Genomic DNA, 12,381 nt, shown 5'->3' on the forward strand with positions numbered 1-12,381 from the left:
TATACAATACTGTATTGTTAACGATAGTTACATGTTGTACATTACATCCCCAGAATTTATCTTATAACTGGAAGTTTGTACCTTTTGACCACCTTCACTCATTTCCCCCACTGGCCTCTGGTAACCAGTAATCTATTCTCTGTTTACGTGAGTTCAGTTTTTTTAGATTCTACATGTGAGTGAAATTATACAGTATTTGTTTTTCCCTGGCTGATTTATTTCACTCAGCATAATGCCTTCTTGATTTCTTATCTAGGTTGCTGGCCTGTACATGACTCCTAACATTATTTTCTCCCCTATCTCAAAAGAAAACTAAATATTGTATAATATAATCATAGTTCACCCCACAGATTTCCCCACTGAAGATTCTTAGACTCACAAAAGTTATGTACTTGCTTACAGTCATACAATTATCTAAAGACCGTGAGAATAAAAGCTAGCTTAAAGGAAAACAAGGTGGTCAGTACAAAATAGAGCATCCTCTCTGCTTTCAGTAGACTGGAAAGAACTGGTCTTAGCTTTAGAAAACCTAGGTTTGATGCCTCTTACCATGCCTTACTGATATGTGACCTGGGATGTGTAACTTAAGCTTCAAAACTCATGGTATCAGTCCAAGTGTGAAATAAGGTGCTATAGATAAACGCACTTTGAAATCTACCGGATTGTCTCTTTATTGCTCAAAAACAAAGATGCTGGAAAAGTAAGGAAAAGGAAACCATAAGGAAACTGATGTCACAGTCAGACTCACCTCATCATGAACCAGCTCCAGTGGTTCTATCATATACACAGAGGTATTATCTTCAAACATGCCACTGTGAAAAGAAACCACAGGAGGAGAGAGTTAACAAATATAGCAAACATAGTATGTCTTTAAAGATAAAGAGTGTATCTGAATAAATACCTTTATACTGTCCCAAATCAAATTCACATACCTGCATGGAATCACCCTGTGGTCCCACCACTGCACTAGACAGCGTATAGGCTACAGAGAGTGTAAAAAGTGTACATCAAGAGCATACACGTTATACCTGGCATAATTAGTTTTGAAATTAAATGGACAGATAAGAAGATTAAACTGGGATAGAACTATTCATGCTGTTCCAGTATCTCAAGTTATTATTACAGAACCATGTACAACTAGCACAAATTTGTTACGCAAATCCAATATCATCTGGTAGAAAATAGACAGGTTCTTCATGTATAAGAAAAAGCTAAAACCACCTGATTCTGAAGAGGCAAACAGAAGTATCTTTACGCTTGCAAGTTGCGAATTTCCATTAAGACTCTGTGTTGAAAATCGCATTTAAGAGACAGGATTTTTTATAAAGTGTGGAGATAGGATTTTCAAGATCCCTTTCATCACACGGCCACAAAAGACCTTTACATCAAGTGTTACTGTGTTCAAGTCTAAAAGGCACCTACAGATGTTTCTTAAGAGCCTTCCTGAAAGTCGAAGCATGGGCTCCTCTCTTTCGAACCCCACCCTTGCCTGGCCACCTCCTGCTTATCCTTAGGTTATGCTGAGTGATAGTTCCTCTGGGGGATACCTCTGGGAAACCTTTCTGGACTAGGGTCGGTCATCCCAAAAGTCCCTGTCCTTCCCCTTCACAGTACCCACCAAAATGGCAATTAAATAATAATCTGTACAATCATTTGTTTAATCTCTATATCACTGGCAAACTCTATGTGTTAAGAGAGCAGGGACTTTGCCCTCCTTGTTCATGACTCCACATCCACTCTCTAACCCAGGACTGGTACAGAAGAGTCACTAAAATAACTATGAAAGACAAGATGGAAAGGGTGAATGGGTGAAACCAAGTTCATTCTCCCAATGACAGTCCCACATACTGAAGTCCATTGCAGGTCGACAGAGCCACCCTGGAGTCCTTGATACCTCTGATGTTTCCATGGTAATAACAGTGCTCTCCACCCTGCAATGCAGAAGAAGATTTCATTGACAAATTATGCTTTCTCCATCACGATTCACTCTTTGGGATGATTCTGTAAAGCAAAAAGAAAGGCAAGGATGATCCTAGAAACTCCTCCTGTTTGATAGGAAATCTCAAAGAGCACTAGGCAATTTTTCAACTTTTCTATAAGAAGCAGGTGTATATTCAATGTAATGAAGGAGAAAAGCCTTTAACAGAGGAATAGGACACCAATGCAACTGAAACAACTTATATACCTTTCCTAAGCATGTGAGGGAGTAGACACTTACCAGATACTGTTAGGGAATAAAGTCTTCTACATCACTGAGGAGAGGCCCCCAAAGGTGCTGTTTAGAATCATTTTTTTATGGAAAACTACACAAAGCTTGGGGATTTGCTTTCTTACCCTTTAAAATCAGTTTTTTAATTTTTTTAGAAATAATATACGAACTTAGTTTTCAAAGGCAAATAGTAACTGCGAGGACTGTTTTAAACAACACAGCAGTTTCCTGTCGCTTTCTCTCACCATCGACACATTTTTAACACTTTTAGCTGTTTCTTCTGTTGTTTACCAATGCATTTCTTTCTTTTTTTTTTTTTTTTTTTTTGTGGTACGCGGGCCTCTTACTGTTGTGGCCTCTCCCGTTGCGAACACAGGCTCCGGATGCACAGGCTCAGTGGCCATGGCTCACGGGCCCAGCCGCTCCGCAGCATGTGGGATCCTCCCAGACCGGGACACGAACCCATGTCCCCTGCATCGGCAGGCGGACTCTCAACCACTGCGCCACCAGGGAAGCCCACCGATGTATTTCTGAATGGAATATTTATACTGTTATGTCCTGATTTATTTCACTTTAGAAATTACCTTCCTAATATAGAATCTTGAAATCCCCTCTCGCCCCCCATACATTCCAACACACATCACAGACTTTTGGTCAAATTGATATTTAGTGTTTGTGTTATGACTATGCACATATTGTTCATAGCTGTGCCACAATGCCACTCTACATTGTCTTTTTTGCTCCATTTTAAATTTTTTCGAGAACTTTTATTTTCTTCTTTGGTTTTCCATGTATTTAGCACGTACATAGACCCTGTTATCTAAAACATTATCTATAACTCTTCTAAGTATGGTCAAGCACATCAGGTAATTTATCACATCGTTTTGTTCCTGGAGACACCCCTCTTGCTTCACCCTCCTGCCGGGCCTGATGCACAGCTGCTTTACAGGACTTATCTATAGCATCATCCTGGGAACTCCTTTGTCCCCTTTCTGTATTGAATCCTAGATCCCATGTCTTCTCCATTCATGGCCCCCTTTCCTGGAGGTATACATCCCCTGGTAATTTGTTGAAAAAGTGTTTGTAGAAGATAAATTTGATGAGAATTTGCATGTTTGAAAACCCCTTTTCCTATCTTCACCCTAGATTGATCTTGTGGGTGGGTAGAGAATTTTAGATAGACAATTATTTTCTCTCAGCGTTTCAAAGGAATTGTGCACAGTCTTCAAGCTTCTAATGTTGCTGTTGAGAACTGGAAATTATTCTAATTGTTGACGCTGTCTATACAATCTATTTTTCCCCTTTCAAGAAGACTGTAGGAAATTCTATTCACACCCGTTTTCACAAAATCTCAGGATGTGCCTCAGTGGGGACTTTGCTTACTGATTGCACTGGGCACTCTGTGGCACCTTTGAATCCAGAAAATGCACTCTACCCAATATTCTGTAATCATCTATATGGGAAAAGAATCTGAAAAAGAATGGCTATATGTATAATATATGTAACTGAATCACTTTGCTGTACACCGGAAAGTAAAAGGAAAATGCATGCACTTCAGTTCTGGGAAACTTCTATTATTTCTCTGATAACCCCCCTCCTTTCCATTTTTCTCTACAAGCTGAGCTCTTCTACCAGAGTAGAGAAGGAATGGCTGCCTGTCTATCTGGGGTAAGGAGAAGATCAGGAATTTAGTACCTTCTCTATGTAGACTTTCAACCAATCTTTCTGTTTTCTGGCACCTTCGATTCCTGGGGCTTTCTGGGTGCAGAGACACAAGCTGGCTTTGTTCTGCTTGGTTTTGTCCCAGTGGAACTTAGCAAAGCAAGAAAAAACCCTCATCCATCTGCTTTCTATCACCTACAATTTTACAGACACCTCTGGTCAGCTGTCATCTCTTCTCTTGTCTTTATCCTTGTTTACACCCTTTTTAAAATTCCTTAACTGTTATTTGAGTGGCTTATTATCAGGAAATTGAGATAAATATAAGCACTGAATCCACATTGCCTAACCAGAAGCTTCCTCTTTGTTTTCTTTTATTTATTTATTTATTTTATATTGAAGTATAGTTGATTTACAATGTTGTGTTAGTTTCAGGTGTATCGCAAAGGGATTCAGTTATACATACATATATATCTCATTTTTTTCAGATTCTTTTCCCATATAGGTAATTACAAAATATTGAATATAGTTCCCTGTGCTATACAGCAGGTCCTTGTTGGTTACCTATTTTATATACAGTAGTGTGTATATGTTAATCACAAATTCCTTAAAGAGAATACTGACTTTGACTTTTTATTAATGATTTACATTTATCTTGATCACTGCTTATTAAAGTGTATTACAATAGCCTCAGAGGCTACTTAAGTGCCTAAAGGGGGTCACCCACACATCAAATCACCACTCCCCAACCAACTCAGTTTGTTTCCTTTTAGTAACTATAATACACACTTTCAATGTTGGTTTCTAAAATTGGTATTCTAATATTTTTACTATTTTGTAAAGGATTGCTTTTCCGTTCTCAAAGAGCAACTCTGTATATAAGTAATGACTTCTATATAATATGCCAAGTTCTATCTGCATTTTCAACTCTGGAACTTATAAGCACAAATGGTATCACACCTTTCAGTAATTTGAGAATCCAGGTCGATACTCGGCAATTAAATTTCAGACTCTTCCCATGATTCTAAAAACAACCATAGGTAACTGTAAATTCCATCAAACCAGTTATTTAGCACCTTGTGTCACACCAAAAGGCTATCTTAGGTCAGGAGATTGTTAGAAGTACACAGCAAACACTGTCATATTTATTTGGCCTTTCTAAGAAGAGCTCTGTTTTTTAGATTTTCCTACAAACAATCTTTTTCCCCCCAGAAAATATTTCCAAGTCCTTTCCTAGATTTCAGTTTCATTCACTTGCTGAAGGTTGATGCTCTCTCAGTATAAAGGTCATTGGTACCTGTTTGAGTTAAGGCAGAATATTATCTGAAGGGAACTGTTTGGTTCACTGTATATCTGGTTGTGGATCACCATATTTTCTCGACTTTAAATGATATTTGTGGTAACATCCAATCCCTGATGTTTATCATAAGAAAGCTTTAGTATCTAAATTGTGGGATTATATTAAGCACTATAAGCAATTTGGCAGTTCTAATTTAGTGTTAGTATTAGTAGCATTAGAGGATTTTCTGAGTTTCTTATTGCTAAATTTATACCAAGTGTTTGAGAAAGCATTACCAGAAAAATACTGTTTGGCAACTCTCCGGATTATGCAGCATTTTGTTAACACCACTACAAAGTAACATCTTCGGGTATTTCATATTAAATAAATCCCCGTTAAGAAGACGTATTCCCTCTTGGATATCAGGATGACAGGAGCGGGTCACTGCAGAAGGGCCCCTTGCAGAGGGCCTCGTTAACGAAGACACTGAGTAGTCAGCTCTGGGGGTGTCTCCACCCAAGGAGCTAGCTATCTGGAACACTCACTGTCTCACTGTAACTGCTATCTCTATGCACAAAGAGGAAGACACTCACAAAGTGCTAAAAGGCTCTGCCAAAGACAGCAAAAAGCCAAACTACATCCCACAACTTCAGGCTCCAGTGTTTCTTTCTCCAATCAGGAAGGCCTCAGACAGTTCAAGAGTGCTGGCCAGACCCTTCGAGATCACCACTTATGAGCGGATCACAGATCTGTGACTAGGCAAACGGCAGACAGGAGAACCACAAAGGGCTCACTCAGCACATGACACAAGTCTACGTGTGCCTCCATGGGCATCAGCGTTTTCAGATTAAAAACTGTCAGTCAGTTACTTATAGTCAACAAAAATGGAACATCTAATAAATGAAGATTACTGGGTAGTCAAAGGAACTTAAAAATCCTAGCAAGTGTGCTCCCCAACTTTCTCAGCCCACCACTTCCACATAAGATCCCACAAGCCAGGTAATGCTCAAACAACCCCATTGGAAACCATCAGGCAACTCCCGCAAGTAATGAAACACCGAAGTCGTGTGCACCCTTTAACACATTTCCTAATCAGATGAGTAACAGCTCTGTGAGTCTAGTGATAACTTCGTGAGGGAAAAAAAGATTTGGCTCCCTGGTATTATTGACTGAATGACAGAAATGATTTGATTCTACTCACTTTATTTTTTTCACTTTTTTTTGTTCTTCTTTTAAAATTGGAATATAGTTGACTTACAATGTTGTGTTAGTTTCAGGTATACAGCAAAGTGATTCAGTTTATCTATCTATATTCTTTTTTAGATTCTTTTACATTATAGGTTATTACAAGATATTGAGTATAGTTCCTTGTGCTATAATACAGTAGGTCCTTGTTGGTTATCTATTTTATATATAGTACTGTGTATATTTTAACCCCATATTCCTCCACCTTCCCCTTTGATTTTACTCATTTTAAATAGAACCTATTGGAAACAGAATCTATCGTTTCAATATAATTTATTTTAAAATTGTCCCACCTTTGTGTCTGTTTAATTATCTCATCTGCTTCAGTAAAGTTCAATCAGCCAATTCTTATTATCTTCATTGCTTAAGAAACCCTCATAAACCTGGGCATTCATGGTGACCAGGCACTGATGTTTTCAATCAACTCCTGTACATCTGGATAAACATTTGAAAAGAAACTCCACAGGCCACATCTCACAAATGTGTATATTATGATATTCCAGCTTCTGAATATGGTAATTAAAAACTCTGACACTATACTCAAGTGATTATTCTATATGCATATTTTTAAATACTTCAAACTTGTCAACCAGCATGATATATCAATCTATTTAATAAATCATTGGGCTGCTTGCAAAAAAAGAAATGTTTTTAAAAATCTATGGGCTTCCTTGGTGGCACAGTGGTTAAGAATCCACCTGCCAATGCAGGGGACATGGGTTCAAGCCCTGGTCCAGGAAGAGCCCACATGCCGCGGAGCAACTAAGCCCGTGCACCACAACTACTGAGCCTGTGCTCGAGAGCCCGCGAGCCACAACTACTGAACCCATGTGCCACAACTACTGAAGCCCACGTGCCTAGAGCCCGCGTTCCACAATAAGAGAAGCCACTGTAATGAGAAGTCTGTGCACTGCAACGAAGAGTAGCCCCAGCTCAGCACAACTAGAGAAAGCCCACGTGCATCAACAAAGACCTAGCACAGCTAAAAATAAATTTTTAAAGTTCGTGTCCCGGTCCGGGAAGATCCCACATACTGCGGAGCGGCTGGGCCCGTGAGCCATGGCCGCTGAGCCTGCGCGTCCGGAGCCTGTGCTCCGCAACGGGAGAGGCCACAGCAGGGAGAGGCCCGCGTACCGCAAAAAAAAAAAAAAAATCGATAATGGGACACATGTACCTGAATTTGAATACTACAGAAAAAGGATACAAAAAACATTTCAGAGAATTGGACAACTTAAGAACTCAACACCTGTTTAATTATTTACCTTCATTAAACTCAAGGGGAAAAACATGTTCAGGTATGAGAAGTTTGGCTGTACTATATATATTTTAATGCTACATACATTTTTAATAGTTCACACAAATCACACTATTCAAATTTAAAATAGCTTTGTGAGGAGCCAGTGTGGTCTGCTCTCTTGATTTCCTGGGGAATTTTTTTAGCCTCCCAGTCAGGAGCCTTGCCCACAGAAGCCCATTCCCTCTGACAACAGTCCCTGCCAAGAAGCCTTCATGGACGAAGTGAGCTTGAGCTGAACCATGGTAACGATTTGATAAGGAAAGCATAAAAAACATTCCAGGAGGGCGACGTGATTAAAAGCACAAAAGAACAAAGGCGAGAATAGAATATAGAACCCACAAGGACAGGGATTTTTGTCCGCTTGGTTCACTAATGCACATCCAGCTCCTAGATCAGCGACTAGATCAGAGGGAGTGAAATCAATATCTGTTTAATAGATAAATAAGAATGGCTTCTTCATGAGCCTAAGTGACAAGACCGATCTGAAAGGACCAGAGGATTTATGTTTGTTGAGACAGTGGGTAAATAAACTCCCATTACCTACTTGAGAAGTTTTTTATTTTGAGATGCTCTTTTATAGAGTATAATTCAGTGGTTTTTAGTATATTAAAACAGGGTCGTGTAACAATCACCACTTTCTAATTCCAGGATATTTTCATTACCTCAAAAGGAAATCCTTTGCCCATTAGCAGTCATTCCCCATTCCTCCTTATACCTCCCTAACCTCCCCCAGCCCCTGGCAACCACTAATGTACTTTCAGTCTCTATGAATTTCCCTACTCTGGACATTTCAAATAAATGGAACCACAAAATATGTGGTCCTTTGGAACTAATTTCTTTCATTTAGCGTAATATTTATAAGATTCATTCATGTTGTAGCATGTATCAATCAGTACTTCATTCCTTTTTATAGCTGAATAATATACCACATTCTGTTTATTTATTCACCAACTGATGGACATTCGGTTTGTTTCCATTTTTTGGCTATTATGAATAACACTGCTATAAACATCCATGTACAAATTTTTTCTTGGACATAACATTTTCAATTCACTTGGATATATACCGAGATGTAGAATTGCTGGGTCACAAGATAATTCTATGCTTAAATTCTTGAGGACCTGCCGAACTATTTTCCAGAGCAGATCCACCATTTTCCATTCCCATCCACAGTATATGAGGGCTCCAGTTCTCCAGATCCTTGTCTGCACTTGCTATTGTCCATGGTTTTGGTTGTAGCCATACTAGAGGGTGTGAAGTGGTACCCATCCAAGTTTAAAATCAAATGAGAGAGTGACACAGGTGAAATAGGGATCAAAATATCACCTTCAATTTTAGTGTTGCTACATTGGAGGAGAGGATCAGCTGAGAATCCAGTGGGCCTACTAATGCTGCCGCCTAAGTTAGCCAGACTTACCCACCAAGGCACAGACAAACATGGGATAACCAACACCCTCCCCCAACCCACCCACACCCACAAGGGCTGCCACTGCACAACTGAGAACAAGGAGAGAAAATGTGCCCTTCCTGTAGGGAGGTGGATCTCACCCAAAAAAGGGAGGAAAGGACTATGTAGCCGTGCCCAGCTCCTTCCCACCAGTTAAGTCGCTCTTCTTTCCCTGGGCAAGAGGGAGCAAGGGGACAGGAAGAAGCCAGGGTGAGAAAATAGAGCTAGGAAAGGACGATTTCCTCACCCCTTAATAAGGATGAAGAGTAATAAAGGGAAGTAGGGACAGAAGTACTGTATCTATCTATTCAGTCTTACACTGTTGGCCAGGTGGCAGTTCTTTTCATAAGAAGAGAAACCAAAGTATTAGTAGGCATTTAAAGTTAATGGTTCACCTAAAAGGGATTTAATAGAAATATATTAAATTTGAAAATAACTATTATACCATCATACTGATGCCTAACTCCTTTAGAAGAACTGACACACTAAAAATTAACTTATTTTTAATAGTTTCATCAACAAAGTTGACCAACAAATCAACAAAGTTGTTTTGTCACATACTGTGTGCAAAGCACTGTGTTAGGAACTCTAACAAAAGCTATCGCTTGGGCTTCCCTGGTGGCGCAGTGGTTGGGAGTCCGCCTGCCGATGCGGGGGACGCGGGTTCGTGCCCTGGTCCGGGAGGATCCCGCGTGCCGCGGAGCGGCTGGGCCTATGGGCCGTGGCCGCTGGGCCTGCGCGTCCGGAACCTGTGCTCCGCGGCGGGAGAGGCCACAGTAGTCGGGGTGGCGGGGGGGCATACCGCAAAAAAAAAAAGCTATCGCTCTGTTGGTGCACAAGGAAAGTTCTTCCATGTGCGTTTACTAATACCTGGCACCTATTCTATACTGCCTACCTAATCTGCTGATCTCTCCAGTTCCTATATTTGCTTCACAAGGAAAGAAGCCCATTTAGCCCACTTTCATCCAATAAAAGTAAAAGCCTAAGACTTTAGCCTCTTCTTAACTAGAAGTGGGAACTAGGTAGGGGCTTCATAGCTGTGATATAGGAAGACCTAGACAGGTTCCTCCTAAGTGTGGTTCATCATTTTGTTCGACTCTAATTCCCAGAATATTTTAAACATCCACATTCAGATTTCACTTCAAAGCCAAGTAGCCTATTAGTGATTCTGTTCCTCCCTACTCATGTGAATAATGGTGTGTGTGTGTGTGTGTGTGTGTGTGTGTGTGTGTGCACGCACATGTACTTTTGTCTAAATAGTTTGAGATCTTCGGAAGAAAGGTTGCACGGGTGTAAAAACAGGTTTATTTAATCTAGCCATTCTTACATACTGATTTTCTTTTCTGGTACTTGATACAAAGATTTTCTTAAACAACATGGAAGGCAATGTGAAGTTTAAAAACATGTTTTTAAAAATGTGTATGTAATGGTAGTAGAAGCATGAATTTATACAAACTTTCAGAAAAAAAACCTCTCAATATGTAGCAAAAGCCTTAAAAATATACCAACTCTTTTTTTTGTTTGTTTGTTTGTTTGTTTGTTTTTCGGTACACGGGCCTCTTACTGTTGTGGCCTCTCCCGTTGCGGCGCACAGGCTCCGGACGCGCAGGCTCTGCGGCCATGGCTCACGGGCCCAGCCGCTCCGCGGCATGCGGGATCCTCCCGGACCGGTGCACGAACCCGCATCTCTTGCATCGGCAGGCGGACTCTCAACCACTGAGCCACCAGGGAAGCCCTATACCAACTCTTTAACCCAGAAAATTCTATTCTCAAAATTAATCCTTAATCAATTATTAAAGAAGTGTTCAAAATGTATCTGGAAGGCCTTTCCTTAAAGTTATTTGTACAGTGAAAGAGTAGAAGCAATCTAAATGTCTATCATTATGGGATTAAACAAATTATAGCAAATGAATTGGAAACAATATGATACACTTTTTAAAAATAAAAGTTTAGAAGAATTTTTAATGAATGCTAAAATGTTTATAATATTGTTAGGTTAAAAAATTCCCCCACAAGATAATGTGTACCATATCATCTCAGGTTTTAGAGTGTTTATATAGATACATACACATAAAAAACAGACTGTTACCATTCATTCATTACATATAAAGCAAGTAAGTTTGGGTATATAAACTGTTTGGAGAAAATGGGTCATAAATAAGAAAAAAGCAATGAATACAAAAACAAACTGCAATGAACACCTCTTTTGTCAGAGTTAAAATACCCTTTGTTTTAAGTTTTAGTTACAACTGATGCAAGATCTGATGTGTCTTATTCATGATAAGGCCTCCATTTGGGACCTCAAATGACCTCTGAAGGCCAATTAGCTATTTCATTTCTTTAAAAAAAAAAAAAAAAACCTTCTTGTGAGAAGTTTGGATCAGGTTACCGCAGCCTGCAAAGGTGGTTCATTTGCTGAGTCTGTAAAGGTCTCAGGCAATCTTCTCTTCTCCAGACTCATGATTCAGCATCTGCAGTGCTCACAGCACTGGCACAGCTGACAGAAGCTTTGTTTCGTACAAATGCCAGGCAGCACTGTTCCCGTGCTTGATTTAGCATTTCTGTTCACTTTCCACAGCATTAACTTTTAAGGAGATTCAACAACCCCCCAGATGCAGCCTAAGGCGAGAACTGACAGACTAGTAAGAATAATAGATGGAAGTTCTTAATCTAGGGCATAAAATTCAAAGGTTTGGAATGCACATCAAACTACAAATGTCCCAACTGTTAGTTGGACAGTTATAAATCCGGAGAAATGCCATGACCCCTCATGGCAGCAATCTCAGTTCATACCACCTATAAATACTTGTTAAGAGGTTATCAGACTGACAAGCCCAGGTTACCAGACTGTACAACCCAACAAACCCACACATGAAAGGTCCACTTCTGTGCCAGTGCTCATTAGCAATCCAGGAAACAACCCAGTAATGTTTCCCCCCTTGTTTGTTTCCCTGTTTGTGTCCCATTCCCATGGCACCCATGGACGCTGCTTAGGCTCAACGGCACTCTGTGGCCTTCTTACAAATCAGAGTCCCTGGATGCAGCCATTCCAGGGATTTTCACCCTGACTGGTGGAGAGCAACTGTGTTCCTTACATACAGGTAATCTCTCTCTCTTGTTTTAATCTAAACCCACTTTTCCTTATCGATCTTCCAGGAAGAGAACAGTTAACCTCCAAATGAAAGAAATCAAGCACCCCACTGCATTTATATTACAATGCTTGGTGGCCCTGAGAAGGCTTATGT

General features: G+C 40.0%; 1 protein-coding gene across 2 annotated transcripts in view; it reads right to left on the bottom strand.

Moving 5' to 3' along the window:
• ADAM23 (ADAM metallopeptidase domain 23) overlaps positions 1 to 12,381 on the bottom strand; it is a 163,687-nt gene that overhangs the window by 64,250 nt on the left and 87,056 nt on the right. For both annotated transcript variants that reach the window (XM_060016230.1, XM_060016229.1), the window contains exons 4-5: positions 1,849 to 1,931; positions 749 to 812 (exon numbers count right to left, since the gene is read on the bottom strand). In XM_060016230.1, the coding sequence (XP_059872213.1) occupies positions 749 to 812; positions 1,849 to 1,931 (147 nt within the window). The remainder of the gene's footprint in view (positions 1 to 748; positions 813 to 1,848; positions 1,932 to 12,381) is intronic.

This window comes from Delphinus delphis, chromosome 7 (genome assembly GCF_949987515.2).
Source record: "Delphinus delphis chromosome 7, mDelDel1.2, whole genome shotgun sequence".
NCBI classification, from domain to species: Eukaryota; Metazoa; Chordata; class Mammalia; order Artiodactyla; family Delphinidae; genus Delphinus; species Delphinus delphis.